Source organism: Somniosus microcephalus, unplaced genomic scaffold (genome assembly GCF_052327205.1).
Source record: "Somniosus microcephalus isolate GS21.2 unplaced genomic scaffold, FLI_Smic_1.0 unresolved_chr4, whole genome shotgun sequence".
Taxonomy (NCBI): Eukaryota; Metazoa; Chordata; class Chondrichthyes; order Squaliformes; family Somniosidae; genus Somniosus; species Somniosus microcephalus.
This window is the reverse complement of record NW_028225182.1, coordinates 37743844-37762081: the sequence shown is the minus strand read 5'-3', so window position 1 is coordinate 37762081 and position 18238 is coordinate 37743844. Positions and strand designations below refer to the sequence as shown.

Sequence of the window (18238 nt, the reverse complement as noted above, 5' to 3'; positions counted from 1 at the left end):
GCTCCTCGCCCTCAAATGGGCTGTTTCAGAGAAATTTCGAGGTTACCTTCTAGGTTCCAAGTTCACTGTCATAACAGATAACAACCCCCTGTGTCACCTTTCTACAGCTAAGTTAGGTGCTGTTGAGCAAAGATGGGTGGCTCAGTTAGCTGTTTTTGACTTTGACGTCAAGTACCGCCCAGGCCGCTGTAATGCAGCAGCAGATGCCCTCTCTAGGCAGCCGTTAGCAGGGGAGCCCGAGTCAGACAGTGGGGATGCAGACTATGATGGTTGTGTGGCCATATGTAATGTCACTCACAAGGGAACAGCTCTAGGACCAGACTTAGTGACAGCAGGAGTCAAGTGCTGTAAAGTCAGACAGATCCGTGGTTCGGACGCAGAAGAAAGTACTGAGCGTAGTGAGTTGCAGGGTAACACACCAACACTTCCCGGTTACTCTAAAGAGGAACTACGTAAGTTTCAGGACACAGACCCCACCCTCAGCGTGTTTAGGAAGTTTTGGGGTGAGCAGCGAAGGCCAACTTACAAGGAGAGGTCGCAGTTATCCAAGCTAGTATTATCCACGTTAAAGCAGTGGCCCCGTATTTGTGAGCAAGATGGTTTGTTGTACTGTGTAGTCGAGGATGTCCATGTTGGTGAATGTCACCAGCTACTACTGCCCTCTTGTTTGAAAGAAGTCGTGCTTGAAGGTGTGCATGATCGTATGGGCCATCAGGGAATAGAGCGCACACAGAACCTTTTGAGACAGAGATGTTTTTGGGTTGGGATGTATGAGGATGTGGAACAGTGGGTCAAGAAATGCGAGAGGTGTGTTTTGACAAAAATGCCCCACCCCAAGATACATGCCCCTATGAAATCATTTCTAGCCTCCCGGCCCCTTGAAGTAGTTGCTGTAGATTTCACCATGCTGGAACCGGCCTCCGATGGTCGTGAGAATGTGTTAGTAGTGACTGATGTTTTCACTAAATTCACACAAGCCTTCCCTACTCGGGACCAAAAGGCTGATACCACGGCAAAAGTCCTTCTCAAAGAGTGGTTCATGAAGTATGGGGTCCCAGAAAGATTGCATTCAGACAGAGGTCGAAATTTTGAGAGTGAAATCATTGCCGAGCTGTGTAAGCTTTATGGTGTAAAGAAAACCCGCACTACCCCACACCACCCAGAAGGAAATGCTCAATGTGAGAGATTCAACAGATTTTTACATGATCTTTTGCGTACACTGCCTCCAGAAAAGAAGCGCCGCTGGCCTGAGCACTTATCTGAGTTGGTGTATGCCTACAATGTAACACCCCATGCTACGACTGGCTACTCACCGTACTATCTGCTTTTCGGGGTTCATCCACACCTTCCTGTAGATGCTTTATTAGGTCAGGAGCAAGTGTTAGACAAGAAACATGAGTGGTTGGTTGTCCACCAAGAGCGTTTGAAGGAGGCACATGCAAGGGCAAGAGAGTACACTAAAAAGAAATCAGCTCAAAGAATTGAACTTAACAAAGACAAAGTGTACTGTCCAACCATTGAGGTGGGTCAGTTGGTATACTTACGACACAGGCCTTTGGGTAGGAACAAAATTCAGGATGCTTGGGGTCCTACTGTGTACAGAGTGGTGGAGGTACAGGGTACTACACATGCAGTTGAGCCTGTAGAGGGCGGTCCTTTAAAAAGGGTCCATAGAGTTAATCTTAGGCCATGTGTTACCCCTGTCCCTGAGCCTAGGCGGACGAGAACCAAGTCCCCTGTCACCGTACCCCCGTCACTCTTTTGACAGAATCGTTGCCAGAGCCCTCTGATACTGAGTTTGTTGTGGTAGAGGAAGTCACCTATCCAGAGTTAACTCAGGAGGAAAAAGTAAACAATGATCCTGTTGGTAACGCCCAAGATGTACAGGAATCAGAGGCTGTTTCTGAGCCAGAGCATTCAGATCCTTCTGAGTGTGGGACTGAGGTTGAGGTACCCATTCCGGCTCCTCGCAGAACTAAAAGAGCCAATGCTGGGGTAAACCCTAACCCATACCATTTGCCTCAGTCAGCCTGTAATGCAGTCTCACTCAGTCCTGAGGTGTTCTCTCATGTTTTATCGAGTCTGGGTACTGCATTTTTTCGAGAAGCTGTAAAAGAAGTGAAAAACGGGTGCTAAGTCACCGAGGACGTTGACTTTAAAGCAGGGGAGAATGTAGCCAAGTGGGAAAATGCAGTGAATATTTAAGTCCACTAGATGGCGCGGTTCATTTTCCCCTTTAGAATTTGAAAAAAGGAGAAAAGTGTTATGGGTAGGGCCATGTGATGCCAAAGGAACCTCCCCTTTCTTCACAGCCTCCATTTTCTAGATCCAGCGTGAGGGATGTGCTCTGAGGAGAGTTGGGCAAGCCACTGCCGTATTTTATCGACTGTGTTTTATGTATTTACAATTTCATCCTAAACCTAGACCCAAGTTATTAATACAGAATAAAAAAACCCCAAAAACGAAAGTTCGTGTCCTGTGCTGCTCCATTTTGCCAGGCTACATATACACCTCAATTAAATCTCCCCTCAGCCTCCTCTGTTCCAAAGAAAACAACCCCAGCCTATCCAATCTTTCCTCATAGCTAAAATTCCCCAGCCCAGGCAACATCCTCGTAAATCTCCTCTGTACCCTCTCTAGTGCAATCACATCTTTCCTGTAATGTGGTGACCAGAACTGCACGCAGTATTCTAGCTGAGGCCTAACTAGTGTTTTATACAGTTCAAGCATAACCTCCCTCCTCTTATATTCTATGCCTTGGCTAATAAAGGCAAGTATCCCATATGCCTTCTCAATCTGGGGTCAGTGCTGGGACCCCAACTCTTTACAATCTATATTAATGATTTGGAGGAAGGGACCAAGTGCAACATATCCAAGTTTGCCGACGATACAAAGATGGGAGGGAAAGCAGTGAGTGAGGCGGACATAAAAAACCTGCAAAAGAACATAGACAGGCTAAGTGAGTGGGCAGAGATTTGGCAGATGCAATATAATGTTGGAAAGTGTGAGGTTATGCACTTTGGCAGAAAAAATCAAAGAGCAAGTTATTATCTAAATGGAGAGAAACTGCAAAGTGCTACAGTACAAAGGGATCTGGGGGTCCTGGTGCATGAAACACAAAAAGTTAGTATGCAGGTGCAGCAGGTGATCAGGAAGGCCAATGGAATCTTGGCTTTTATTGCAAGGGGGATGGAGTATAAAAGCAGGGAAGTCTTGCTGCAGTTATACAGGGTATTGGTGAGGCCACACCTGGAATACTGCGTGCAGTTTTGGTTTCCATATTTAAGAAAATATATACTTGCTCTCGAGGCGGTTCAGAGAAGGTTCACTCGGTTGATTCCGTAGATGAGGGGGTTGACGTATGAGGAAAGGTCGAGTAGGTTGGGACTCTACTCATTGGAGTTCAGAAGAATGAGAGGCGATCTTATCGAAACATATAAGATTGTGAGGGGGCTTGATCGGGTGGATGCGGTGAGGGTGTTTCCACTGATGGGTGAGACTAGAACTAGGGGGCATAATCTAAGAATAAGGGGCTGCCGTTTCAAAACTGAGACGAGAAGAAACTTCTTCACTCAGAGGATAGTAAATCTATGGAATTTGCTACCTCAGAGAGCTGTGGAAGCTGCGACATTAAATAAATTTAAAATGGAGATAGACAGTTTCCTAGCAGATAAGGGAATTAGGGGTTACGGGGAGAGGGCAGGGAAGTGGACGTGAGTCTAGGTTTGGATCAGCCATGATCCTATTGAATGGCGGAGCAGGCCCGAGGGGCCGTATGGCCTACTCCTGCTCCTACTTCTTATGTTCTTATGTACCTTCAGGGATCTGTGGACGTGCACTCCAAGGTCCCCCTGATCTTCTGCACTTCTCGGTCCTACTATTTATTGTGTATTCCCTTTCCTTGTTAGCCCTCCCCCAATGCACTACCTCACATTTCTCCGGATTGAATTCCATTTGCCACTGTTCCGCCCACCTGACCAATCCATCGATATCTTCCTGCAGTCCGTCTCATTGCATTTTGATCTTTGACCATGTGAAAATACAGATGTGTGGTGTTTGTTTTAACTCTTTTGTGTAATCGGACATGAGAATTAACCAAGGTTTCATTACATTTCCAACTATCGGTTTTATTAACATTAAAATGCCACAAGTTTAACAGATAGAGATTCTTACAACCTTAATTAGAAGTGCAGCTCGAAACTCGGAAGGGTGAATTCTTCTGCTTCGGGAGACTGAGAGGGTAATAATCCATCGCTCCATCGACATCCCGCATGGTGTTCTTCTGGTCTGTCTTTGGACTCTCTCCGGTCTGGCACTGGGAGTGTCAGCCTAGATTATGGGCTCAAGCCTCTGGAACTTAAGAACATAGGAAATAGGAGCAGGAGTCGGCCATTTGGTCCCTCGAGCCTGCTCCACCATTCAATAAGATCGTGGCTGATCTGATCTTGGCCTCAAGTCCACTTTCCTGCCCGCTCCCCATAACCCTTGACTCCCTCTGGAGCTGAAATGTCTGTCTGTCTCCGCCTTGAATATATTCAATGGCTCCGCCTCCACAGCTCTCTGGGGTAGAGAATTCCAAAGATTGATGAGCGGGACTTGAACCCACGACCTTCTGACTCCTCCGAGACAGGAGAGCTGCCCACCGAGCCAGGGCCGACGCCAGTAGGTGCACCAGTACTTGCAGGTACGGTTGCTGGCATCTGGGCAGGTGAAGTCAAGCACCGGGCACGCCTTATTTCAAGCAGTGCTACTGAAAGCAGAACATACTGGGATCGGAAAGCTTCCAAAAGATCCGCCCAGCATGACTTCTGTGGCATGAGGTCCGCTGTCACTACCTACTTTGGGAATTGGAGCTTTCGCGTTCTATTGAGCCTGGCCTTGCCACGGCCAGTGGGTGCAAGGATTTAGGTGGACCTCCCATTAATGCTCCCAGTTCTTGACCAGGAACACCAATTCTTCCCCAGCTCATGACCCTCTTGTTGACACCCGTTGAGCGGGTCACAGGTCAGGGAGCAACAATATCTGGATGAGTGCAGCTCCAACAACACTCGAAGCTCGACACCATCCAGGACAAGGCAGCCCCACTTGATTGACACCCCATCCACCACCTTAAACATTCACTCCCTCCACCACCAGCGCACCGTGGCTGCAGTGTGTACCATCTACAAGATGCACTGCAGCAACTCGCCAAGGCTTCTTCGGCAGCACCTCCCAAACCCGCAACCTCTTCCACCTAGAAGGACAAGGGCAGCAGGCGCATGGGAACACCACCGCCTCCAAGTTCCCCTCCAAGTCACACACCATCCTGACTTGGAAGTATATCGGCCGTTCCTTCATCGTCGCTGGGTCAAAATCCTGGAACTCCCTCCCTAACAGCACTGTGACTGCAGCGGTTCAAGAAGGCGGCTCACCACCACCTTCTCAAGGGCAATTGGGGATGGGCAATTAATGCCGGGCCTCGCCACCTCCCAGGAACGAATAAAAAAAAAACATCTTCACAAGGCCGAATGAGCTGATCCTCCTTGTTGTTTTTTTCCCCTTCTGTCGGTAGTTTAAAAACACCAACAAGGGGAAGAAGACCAACATCATTGACTCGATGCTGCGGATGCTGGAACAGTACTCCAGCAACCTGGAGGATCTGATCCGAGAGAGGACGGAGGAGCTGGAGATGGAGAAGCAGAAGACCGATCAACTGCTCACGCAGATGCTGCCAGCGTGAGTAACATAGAAACAAAGAAGCTAGGAGCAGAAGTAGGGGAATTATACATATACATAGATACATAGAAGATAGGAGCAGGAATAGGCCATTCGGCCCTTCGTGCCTGCTCCGCCATTCGATGAGATCATGGCTGATCCTTTAATTCAGTATCCCGTCCCCGCCTTCTCTCCGTAACCCTTAACCCCTTTTGCCCGTAGAAATATATCTAATTCCCTCTTAAATATATTTAATGAGCTGGCGTACACTGCCCTCTGTGGCAATGAGTTCCACAGGTTCACCACTCTCTGAGTGAAGAAATTCCCCCTCATCTCTGTCCTAAATGGTTTAGCCCTTATCCTTAAATTATGTCCTCTAGTTCTGTTCTCACCCGCCAAGGGAAACATTCCTTCTGCATCCAGTCTGTCTAGACCTGTCAGAATTTTATACACTTCTATGAGGTCCCCTCTCAATCTTCTAAACTCCAGTGTGTACATCCCTAAACTACATAGTCTCTCCTCATAGGTCATTCCCGCCATTCCTGGTATCAGCCTGGTGAATCGCCGCTGCACCCCCTCCATGGCAAGAACATCCTTCCTCAGATGAGGCGACCAAAACTGTACACAGTACTCGAGGTGTGGTCTCACCAGTGCCCTGTACAGCTGCAGCAAGGTGTCCCTGTTCCTGTATTCTAACCCTTTTGCTATGAAGGCCAGCATACCGTTTGCCTTCTTGACCGCCTGTTGCACCTGCATGCTCGCCTTCAGTGACTGGTGTACAAGAACACCCAGGTCTCTCTGTACTTCCCCCTCTCCCAATCTATTGCCATTTAAATAATAATTTGCCCTCCCGTTCCTGCACCCAAGGTGGATAACTTCGCACTTGTCCACATTATAGTGCATCTGCCATTTATCCGCCCAATCGCCCAGTCTGTCCAAATCGCTCTGGAGCTTCCTGGTCTCTTCCTCTGAGCCCACCCCCCCTCCTAGTTTAGTGTCGTCTGCAAATTTGGAAATGCTGCATCCGACTCCCTGATCCAGGTCATTAATGTAAATTGTGAACAGCTGGGGGCCCAGGACAGATCCCTGTGGTACCCCACTTGTTACTGCCTGCCATTCAGAAAATGAGCCGTTTATTCCAACTCTCTGTTTTCTATCTGACAGCCAGTTCCCTATCCACGCCAAAACTTTCCCCTTTATCCCATGAGCCTCAATTTTCCATGCTAATCTTTTATGTGGGACCTTATCGAAGGCCTTTTGGAAGTCCAGGTACACCACATCTACTGGCTCTCCCCCATCTATTCTACCAGTTACTCCCTCAAAAAATTCCAATAGATTAGTCAAGCACGATTTACCCTTTGTAAATCCATGTTGACTCTGTCCTATCCTGTCCCCATTTGCTAAGTGCTCCGCTATTTCATCCTTAATGATGGACTCCAGCATTTTGCCCACAACTGATGTAAGGCTTACAGGTCTGTAATTACCTGCTTTTTCCCTACCCCCCTTTTTGAATAGTGGGGTAACGTTAGCTACCCTCCAATCCATCGGCACTGTTCCCGAGTCTAATGAATTCTGAAAAATCATCCTTAGTGCATCCGCTATCTCTAGGGCCACCTCCTTCAGTACCCTAGGATGCATGTTATCAGGCCCTGGGGATTTGTCCACCTTCAATCCCTTTAGCTTCCTTAACACCATATCCTTAGAGATATTGATTTGCGTCAGTTCCTCCTTTGCCAATGTCCCTATTTTTCCCGATATCCCAGGGAGGTTTTTTGTGTCTTCCTTCGTAAAGACTGACCCAAAGTATGCATTTAGTTGATCTGCCATTTCCTTATTTCCCATTATATATTCCCCCGTATCTGACTGCAATGGACCAACTTTGGTTTTCACCAGTCTTTTCCTTTTGATATATTTATAAAAGCTTTTGGAGTTAGTTTTTATATTTTCCGCCAGCTTGTTTTCGTAAGCTATTTTGCCCCTCTTGATCATGCCCTTTGCCCTCCTTTGCTCTATCTTAAACTGTTCCCAATCTTCCGCTCTGGCGCTTTTTTTGGCTATTTTATACGCCCTATCTTTGGATTTTATGCTGTCTCTAATTTCCCCTGTTATCCACGGTTGAGTCACCTTTTTAGATTTCCTTTTATGCCAGATTGGTATAAACAATTTTTGCAATTTTGTCATTCTATCTTTAAATGTTTGCCATTGTTTATCTACCTCCAGTCCTCCCAGGAACGTTGTCCAATCAGACCTACTCAGTTCCCGTCTCATGGCATCATAATTCCCCTTGTTTAAATTCAGGACCTTAGTCTCTGAGTCAATTTCTTCGCTCTCCATTATAGACCGGTAAGCCTGACATCGGTAGTGGGGAAAATGCTAGAGTCCATTATAAAAGATGTAATAGCAGAGCACTTGGAAGACAGTGATATGATCGGACAAAGTCAACATGGATTTACAAAAGGTAAATCGTGCTTGACTAATCTACTGGAATTTTTTGAGGATGTAACTGGTAGAATAGATAAGGGAGAACCAGTGGATGTGGTGTATTTGGACTTTCAGAAGGCTTTCAATAAGGTCCCGCATAAGAGATTAGCGTGTAAAGTTAAGGCACATGGGATTGGGGGCAAGGTACTGACTTGGATAAAGAACTGGTTGGCAGGCAGGAAGCAAAGAGTTGGAATAAACGGCTCTTTTTCCGAGTGGCAGGCAGTGACTAGTGGGGTACCGCAGGGATCGGTCCTAGGACCCCAGCTATTCACAATATATATAAATGATCTAGACGAGGGAACTAGATGTAATATCTCCAAGTTTGCAGATGACACAAAGCTGGGTGGGCATGTGTGCTGTGAGGAGGATGCCGAGAAACTCCAGTATGATTTGGACAGGTTGGGTGATGGGGCAGAAGCATGGCAGATGCAGTATAATGTGGATAAATGTGAGGTTATCCACTTTGGTGGCAAAAACAGGAAGGCAGATTATTATCTGAACAGCAATAGATAGGGAGAAGAGGAAGTGCAACAAGACTTGGGTGTCCTTGTGCACCAGTCGCTGAAGGTAAGCATGCAGGTGCAGCAGGCAGTTAAGAAGGCAAATGGTATGTTGGCCTTCGTAGCGAGAGGGTTCGAGTACAAGAACAAGGATGTCTTGCTTCAGTTGTACAGGGCCTTGGTGAGACCACACCTTGAGTATTGTGTGCAGTTTTGGCCGCCTTATCTGAGGAAGGATGTTATTGCCATGGAGGGAGTGCAGCGAAGATTCACCAGACTGATACCTGGGATGGCAGGAATGACGTATGAGGAGAGATTGGGTCGATTGGGCTTGTACTCGCTGGAGTTTAGAAGAATGAGAGGGGATCTCATTGAAACTTATAAAATTCTAACAGGAATGGACAGACTGGATGCAGGAAGGATGTTCCCGATGGCTGGGGAGTCCAGAACCAGGGGTCACAGTCTAAGGATAAGGGGTAAGCCATTTAGGACTGAGATGAGGAGGAATTTCTTCACCCAGAGAGTGATGAACCTATGGGATTCTCTACCACAGAAGGCAGTGGAGGCCAATTCATTAAATATATTCAAGAAGGAGTTGGATATATTTCTTAAGGCTAAAGGGATCAAGGGATATGGGGAGAAGGCAGGGACAGGGTACTGAATTTGGATGATCAGCCGTGATCTCATTGAATGGCGGAGCAGGCTCGAGGGGCCGAATGGCCTACTCCTGCTCCTATCTTCTGTGTTTCTATTCGGCCCCTCGAGCCTGCTCATACAAAAAGAAAATACTGCAGATGCCGGAAATCTGAACTATAAACAGAAAATGCTGGAGAAACTCAGTAGGTCAGGCAGCATCTGTGAAGAGAGAAACAGAGTTAACATTTCAGGTCGATGACCTTTCGTCAGAACTGGAAAAAAGCAGGTAATTGAACAGATTTTTAAGCAAGTGTAGGGCCTGGGAAAGGGGGGGAGGGAATGAAAGAACAAAAGGGAAGGTCTGTGATAGGATAGAAGGTGGGAGAGGTTTAGAGACATTGAGAGATATTCAAGGCGAGAGGAGGTGGTAAAGGGGCAGGTTAAGAACCAAAGGATGGCTCTAGATGAAGTGTAAATTGCACTGGCAGAATGGAAGACAGCTGCCACGTGGGAGAGAAGAAAAGACACAGACAACAGGTGTGGATGAAAAATATATATAGGATAGGGGCCGAGGTTCTGATCTGAAAGTGTTGAACTCTTTGCTGAGTCCTGAAGCCTGTTCTTCCCCTTTGTCGCCAGCTCTGTCACTCAGGCACTGAAGACGGGCGTCCCAGTGGAGCCGGAGCATTTCGAGCAGGTGACCATCTACTTCAGCGACATTGTTGGTTTTACAACAATCTCCGCCATGAGCGATCCCATCGAGGTGGTCGACCTTCTCAACGACCTCTACACTTTGTTTGACGCCGTCATCGGTTCCCACGACGTGTACAAGGTAATCAGCTCACCAGTGACAGAGAGACAGAGAGACAGACAGAGAGAGGTCATGCCGGATAATGTTTGAACAAGTCAGGCTGCCATATTGAGGAGGTGCAGCTGTGTGTAAGAGGCACACTAAGTCATAACTTTATAAAGGATTTGGATTGTACATAATTACCGAGATTTCACAGCTCGGAAACAGGCAATTCGGCCCAATGGGTCCATGCCAGTGTTTATGCTCCACACTTCGTCCCACCCCATCAACCTATCCTTGTATTCCTTTTTTCCCTCATGTTTATCTAGCTTCCCCTTAAATACAACGTTGCTATTTCCGCTCAACCACTCCCTGTGAGAGCGAGTCCCATGTTCTAACCACACTCTGGGTAAAGAAACATAGAAACATAGAAGATAGGAGCAGGAGTAGGCCATTTGGCCCCTCGAGCCTGCACCGCCATTCAATGAGATCATGGCTGATCATCCAAATTCAGTACCCTGTCCCTGCCTTCTCCCCATATCCCTTGATCCCTTTAGCCTTAAGAAATATATCCAACTCCTTCTTGAATATATTTAATGAACTGGCCTTCACCGCCCTCTGTGGTAGACAATTCCACAGGTTCACCACTCTCTGGGTGAAGAAATTCCTCCTCATCTCAGTCCTAAATGGCTTACCCCTTATCCTTAGACTATGACCCCTGGTTCTGGACTCCCCGGCCATCGGGAACATCCTTCCTGCATCTAGCCTGTCCAGGCCTGACAGAATGTTATAGGTTTCGATGAGATCCCCTCTCAATCTTCTAAACTCCAGTGAGTATAAGCCCAATCGACACAATCTCTCCTCATACGTCATTCCTGCCATCCCAGGTATCAGCCTGGTGAATCTTCGCTGCACTCCTTCCATGGCAAGAACATCCTTCCTCAGATAAGGCGACCAAAACTGCACACAATACTGAAGGTGCGGTCTCACCAAGGCCCTGTACAACTGCAGCAAGACATCCTTGTTCCTGTACTCGAACCCTCTCGCTATGAAGGCCAACATACCATTTGCCTTCTTAACTGCCTGCTGCACCTGCATGCTTACCTTCAGCGACTGGTGCACAAGAACACCCAGGTCTCTTTGCACTTCCCCTTCTCCCAATCTATTGCCATTCAGATAATAATCTGCCTTCCTGTTTTTGACACCAAAGTGGATAACCTCACATTTATCCACATTATAGTGCATTTGCCATGTTTCTGCCCAATGACCCAACCTGTCCAAATCGCATTGGAGTTTCACAACAGCCTCCTCACAGCACACACGCCCACCCAGCTTTGTGTCGTCTGCAAATTTGGAGATACTACATCAGAAGTGATTTGTGTATCTGTACCCTTAGATCCCTTTGCTCCTGTACCCCATTTAGACTCTTATTGTCCAAGGAGTGTGTGGCCTCCTTAGTGCTCCTACCAAAATGTACCAGTCGATGAACAGTCATTGGCTGGATTGAAAAGTTCGTTCAACTTCTAATTATTAGCGAAGGCGTTGTAGGTACAGAATAGTCACCAGTTTTCTCATGTTGGGAACTCCTCTTGTTCCTTGCTCTATTGCACCAGGTAAAAGACTGGCCACTTCGGCCAATGGGATTCAACCTTGATTGATTTACTTTCCCATCTCCAGCAGGTACCAGGAGATGAGGGACTTCAATTAGGTGGAGAGACTGGAGAAGCTGGGGTTGTTCTCCTCAGAGCGGAGCAGGTTAAGAGGAGATTTAATAGAGGCGTTCAAAATCATGAAGGGTTTCGATAGAGTAAATAAGGAGAAAGTGTTTCCAGTGGCAGGAGGGTCGGTAACCAGAGGACACAGATTTAGATAATTGGCAAAAGAACCAGAAGGGGCGATGAGGAGAATTTTTCTTTCACGCGGCGAGTTGTTGTGATCTGGAATGTGATGCCTGAAAGGGCGGTGGAAGCAGATTCAATAGTAACTTTCAAAAAGTGAATCGGATAAATACTTGAAGGGGGAGATATTTGCAGGGCTATGGGGAGAGAGCGAGGCGAAGTGAGACTAATTGGAGGGCTCTTTTCAAAGAGCCAACAACGGTACAATGGGCCGAATGGCCTCCCCCTGCTCTGTATCATTCTGTGGTTCTATGGTTCTAGGTGGAAACGATAGGAGACGCGTACATGGTGGCCTCTGGCCTTCCGACTCGGAATGGGAAACGTCACGCAGCGGAGATCTCCAACATGTCCCTGGACATCCTCAGCAGCATCGGAACATTCAAAATGAGGCACATGCCCGAGGTCCCAGTGCGGATCCGAATGGGATTGCACTCAGGTATCTTTTCCCCACCGGTCTTTGGAAGTTGGCTGTTAAGTCAGGGAGAAGTTGGACAGAAAGTTTGGGGGCGAGGCGATGTGGTGAAACAATGTTTAGATGGCCGTTTCTTTTTTTGAAGGTCCCTGTGTGGCAGGTGTGGTGGGACTGACCATGCCCAGGTATTGCCTCTTCGGCGACACAGTCAACACGGCCTCGCGCATGGAGTCCACTGGTTTACGTGAGTAGACAACAAGATAGGGAGGGGCTTCGGTGACCAGACAGGGCAGTGGTGAAGAGGAATTATTTTAGACAGCCAGGTGTCTGAGGCATGACTCGTCCCATAACCATCGTCGCTCCACCAAACTACTGAGGAATTCACGTTAGTCGGGTTTCTGCTTACCTGACAGAGAGTTCCCAATCTCGCCCCTCCCCCTTCCGTGTAGGCATTCCAGGGCAGAGAAAGAGAATTCATTAATTAATCAATTAATTAATTTATATATCCTCTTTCACAACCTCAGCACGTCCCAAAGCGCTTTACAGCCAATGAAGTACTTTTTCGAAGTGTAGTCATAGTTGTAGGAAACACGGCCGCCAATTTGCGCACAGCAAGCTCCCACACACAATGTGATAATGGCCAGTTGTCTGGTTGTTTTTGTGATGTTGATTGAAGGATAAATATTGGTCAGGGTGCCAGGGAGAGCTCCCCTGCTCTTCTTTGACACGGGATCATTCACGTCCACCTGAGAGCAGACGGGGCTGTGCTCATCCAAAAGACGGCACCTCAGAAAGTGCAGCACTCCCTCAGTACTGCCTCTCCAACGGTGTGGCGCTCCCTCAGTACTGTCCCTCCAACTGTGCAGCGCTCCCTCAGTACTGCCCCTCCGACAGTGCAGTACTCCCTCAGTACTGCCCCTCTGACAGTGCGGCACTCCCTCAGTACTGCCCCTCTGACAGTGCAGCACTCCCTCAGTACCGCATCTCTGACAGTGCGGCGCTCCCTCAGTACTGCCCCTCCGACAGTGCGGTGCTCCCTCAGTACTGCCCCTCCGACAGTGCGGCGCTCCCTCAGTACTGCCCCTCCGACAGTGCAGTGCTTCTTCATGTACTGCCCCTCCGATAGTGTGGCGCTCCCTCAGTACTGCCCCTCTGACAGTGCAGCACTCCCTCAGTACTTCCTATCTGACAGTGCGGCACTCCCTCAGTACTGGCCCTTCGACAGTGCGGCACTCCCTCAGTACTGCCTCTCCGACAGTGCGGCGCTCCCTCAGTACTGCCCCTCCGACAGTGCGGCGCTCCCTCCGAACTGACCCTTCGACAGTGCGGCGCTCCCTCAGTACTGCCTCTGCGACAGGGCGGCACTCCCTCAGTACTGTCCCTCCAACAGTGCGGCGCTCCCTCAGTACTGCCCCCCTGACAGTGCGGCACTCGCTCAATACTGCCCCAATGACAGTGCAGCACTCCCTCAATACCGCCCCTCCGACAGTGCGGCGCTCCATCAGTACTACCCCTCCGACAATGCAGCGCTCCTTCATGTACTGCCCCTCTGACAGTGCAGCACTCCCTCAGTACTGCCTCTCCGACAGTGCGGCGCTACCTCAGTACTGGCCCTTTGACAGTGCGGCACTCCCTCAGTACTGCCTCTCCGACAGTGCGGCGCTCCCTCAGTACTGCCCCTCCGACAGTGCGGCGCTCCCTCAGAACTGACCCTTCGACGGTGCGGTGCTCCCTCAGTACTGCCTCTGTGACAGGGCGGCACTCCCTCAGTACTGTCCCTCCAACAGTGCGGCGCTCCCTCAGTACTGCCCCCCCGACAGTGCGGCACTCCCTCAATACTGCCCCTCTGACACTGCAGCACTCCTTCAGTACCGCCCCTCCGACAGTGCGGCGCTCCCTCAGTACCGCCCCTCCGACAGTGTGGCGCTCCCTCAGTACTACCCTTCCGACAGTGCAGCGCTCCTTCATGTACTGCCCCTCCGATTGTGCGGCGCTCCCTCAGTACTGCCCCTCTGACAGTGCAGAACTCCCTCAGTACTGCCTCTCAGACAGTGCGGCGCTCCCTCAGTACTGGCCCTTTGACAGTGCAGCGCTCCCTCAGTACTGCCCCTCCGACAGTGCGGCGCTCCCTCAGAACTGACCCTTCGACAGTGCGGTGCTCCCTCAGTACTGTCTCTGCGACAGGGCGGCACTCCCTCAGTACCGCCCCTCCGACAGTGCAGACTGGGCCAGGGTTTAAAGTCTTGTCATTATCCCGAGAATGAATTAAAAAAAACAACTTACGAACCACCCGAATCCTTCAATTAGATTCCAGCCTGTAACTCACTCCTGGTTATCTGTTATTCTATATATAAACCCCCCAAACCCCTCGATTAGATTCCAGCCTGTAACTCACTCCTGGGTATCTGTTATTCTATATATAAAACCCTCGATTAGATTCCAGCCTGTAACTCACTCCCGGGTATCTGTTAGTCTATATATAACCCCCCCCAAACCCCTCGATTAGATTCCAGCCTGTAACTCACTCCCGGGTATCTGTTTTTCTATATATAAACCCCCCCGAACCCCCCGATTAGATTCCAGCCTGTAACTCACTCCCGGGTATCTGTTATTCTATATATAAACCCCCTGAATCCCTCGATTAGATTCCAGCCTGTAACTCACTCCCGGGTATCTGTTATTCTATATATAAACCCCCCGAACCCCTCGATTAGATTCCAGCCTGTAACTCACTCCCAGGTATCTGTTTTTCTATATATAAACCCCCCGAACCCCTCGATTAAATTACAGCCTGTAACTCACTCCCAGGTATCTGTTATTCTATATATAAACCCCCCGAACCCCTCGATTAAATTACAGCCCGTAACTCACTCCCGGGTATCTGTTATTCTATATATAAACCCCCCGAACCCCTCGATTAAATTACAGCCTGTAACTCACTCCCGGGTATCTGTTATTCTATATATAAACCCCCCGAAACCCTCGATTAGATTCCAGCCTGTAACTCACTCCCAGGTATCTGTTATTCTATATATAAACCCCCCGAACCCCTCGATTAGATTCCAGCCTGTAACTCACTCCTGGGTATCTGTTATTCTATATATAAACCCCCCGAATCCCTCGATTAGATTCCAGCCTGTAACTCAGTCCCGGGTATCCGCGATTCTCCGAATAATTGTCCAGCTCTTTGGTGCAGGTGTAATTGGGAATGTCTCTGTTTGTAGCCTATAGGATCCACTTGAGTCAAAACACAGTGAACATCCTGATGAATCTCAACCTAGGCTACAAAATCGACTTAAGAGGCAAGACGGAATTAAAGGTGCAGACGCTGATATAATCACAGATCGAGGGTGTTTTTGCACAAATCTTCGACGGTGGCAGAACAGGTTCATAAAGCTTATGGGATCCTGGGCTTCATAAATAGAGGCATAGAGTACAAAAGCAAGGAAGTTATGATGAACCTTTACAAACCGCTGGTTCGGCCCCAACTGGAGTATTGTGTCCAATTCTGGGCCCCGCACTTTAGGAAGGATGTGAAGGCCTTAGAGAGGGTGCAGAAAAGATTTACAAGAATGGTTCCAGGGATGAGGGACTTCAGTTACGTGGATAGACTGGAGAAGCTGGGGTTGTTCTCCTTAGAGCAGAGAAGGTTGAGAGGAGATTTAATAGAGGTGTTCAAAATCATGAAGGGGTTAGACAGAGTAGATAGAAACTGTTCCCATTGGCGGAAGGGTCGAGAACCAGAGGACACAGATTTAAGGAGATTGGCAAAAGATCCAAAAGCGTCGTAAGAAAAAACATGTTTTATCACTTTGGTAAGACAAATAAAAAAGCAAATTATTATTTAAATGGAGAGATATTACAAAATGCTGCGGTTCAGAGGGACTTGGGAGTCCTTGTACATGAAACACAAAAAGTTAGCATTCAGGTACAGCAAGTAATGAGGAAGGCAAATGGAGTGTTGGCCTTTATTGCAAAGGGAATGGAGTATAAAAGTAGGGAAGTCCTGCTGCAGCTCTACAGGGTATTGGTGAGACCACACCTGGAGTACTGCATACAGTTTTGGTCTCCTTATTTAAGGAGGGCTACACTTGCATTGGAGGCAGTTCAGAGACGATTCACTGGGTTAATTCCAGAGATGAGGGGTTGACTTATGATGAAAGGTTGAGCAGGTTGGGCTTATACTCATTGGAATGTAGAGGAATGAGAGGTGACCTTATTGAAACATATAAGATACTGAGGGGGCTCGACAGGGTGGATGCAGAGAAGATGTTTCCCCTCGTGGGGAAATCTAGAACTAGGGGGCATAGTTTCAGAATAAGGGATCACCCATTTAAAACTGAGATGAGGAGGAATTTCTTCTCTCGGAGGGTTGTGGTCGTTAAGACCGGCGAAAAACAACGCCTAGTCATCGACTACAGCCAAACAATAAACCGCTACACCCTGCTGGACGCCTACCCACTCCCCCGCATAGCCCACTCCTGCTCCTGTTTATATGTTCTTATATGAGTGGTTAGGATCTGGAATGCACTGCCTGAAAGGGTGGGTGGAGGCAGACTGGATCGTGGCTTTCAAAAGGGAATTGGATAAGTACCTGAAGGAGAAAAAATAGCAGGGCTCCGGGGAAAGAGCAGGGGGAGTGGGACTGGCTCGATTGCTTTTTGAACCAGCCGGCACAGACTGGACGGGCCGAGTGGGCTCCTCCTGTGCTGTACAGTTCGGTGATATTTGTGAATGAAGGGGGGAGCGGGGGGTTGTAAATGACTGTGATCATATTATCAGACGATGCTTCGATGATTAGTAGTGAGGAAAATGATTGATTAAATATCTGGAATGCCCATTGTTTTGAGTTAACTGTGCTTGTTTTCAAAGGGCAAAGGCATTGAAGATACCTTTTGGCTTGTAGGACGAGAGGGCTTTAACAAACCATTACCAACGCCACCTGACCTCTTACCCGGGTATGTGTCTCCCATTGGTCCTCTGTTCCTGGGATAGGGACAGGGTCAGTGGCAAGGCTTGGAAGCTAAGCAGAGCCAGGCCTGGTTAGTACCTGGAGGGGTGACCATCAGGGAAGACCAGGTGCAGAAGGTCACGGAAGGAACCCCGGGAGGGGCGGCTGGTGAGCAGGCCCGGGTGTTGGGCTGAAGATTGTTGGACAGGAGGAATGGTGGAAATGGAATGGCGGCGCGCACAGACGCAGCGGCTTTGCTTCTCCCAGGACGGTGCTATTTACGTTTAATGTTAATGTTATTTGTACTGGACTCATGGGAGCTTGCAAGATCACATTTGGTTGTTCATGTACTTGTGCATTGTACAATGACAATAAAGTTGAATTATTATGAATGATTATTTCAGTGATGGCCAACCTATTCACAACTACAGGGATGCACTCTTTCCAAGAGCTGTTTAAGATGATCAAAGGAGTTGATCGGGTAGATGGAGATCAACTATTTCATCTGGTTTGCAGGGTCCAGAACAAGGGGGCCTAACCTTAAAATTAGAGCCAGGCCGTTCAGGGGTGATGTCGGGAAGCACTTCGTCACACAAAGGGTGGTGGAAATCTGGAACGCTCTCCCCCCAAAAAGCTGGGGACACTTGGAGCTTTCCAGACTGAGATGGATAGATTTTGGTTGGGTAAGGCTATCCAGGGGTATGGAGCTAAGGCGGGTAAATGGAGTTGAGGTCACAGATCAGCCATGAACCAATTGAATGGGGGAGCAGGCTCGAGGGGCTGAATGGCCTCCTCCTGTTTCTATGTTCTGTCACTCTCCCCCTGGAAACCGTGGAGTGGGAGATTGCAAATTGGGGCTGGATAAAAAGCAAG

General features: G+C 48.5%; 1 protein-coding gene across 1 annotated transcript in view; it reads left to right on the top strand.

Annotated features, from left to right (window-relative positions):
* The window catches only part of LOC147090571 (retinal guanylyl cyclase 2-like), a 71824-nt gene extending 54067 nt beyond the window's left edge, over positions 1 to 17757 (top strand). The window contains exons 12-17 of the mRNA XM_085977313.1: positions 5552 to 5715; positions 9954 to 10146; positions 12264 to 12438; positions 12560 to 12658; positions 15639 to 15733; positions 17287 to 17757. Of these exons, the coding sequence (XP_085833439.1) occupies positions 5552 to 5715; positions 9954 to 10146; positions 12264 to 12438; positions 12560 to 12658; positions 15639 to 15733; positions 17287 to 17409 (849 nt within the window). The 3' untranslated portion in view covers positions 17410 to 17757. The remainder of the gene's footprint in view (positions 1 to 5551; positions 5716 to 9953; positions 10147 to 12263; positions 12439 to 12559; positions 12659 to 15638; positions 15734 to 17286) is intronic.
* The last annotated feature ends 481 nt before the right edge of the window (positions 17758 to 18238 follow it).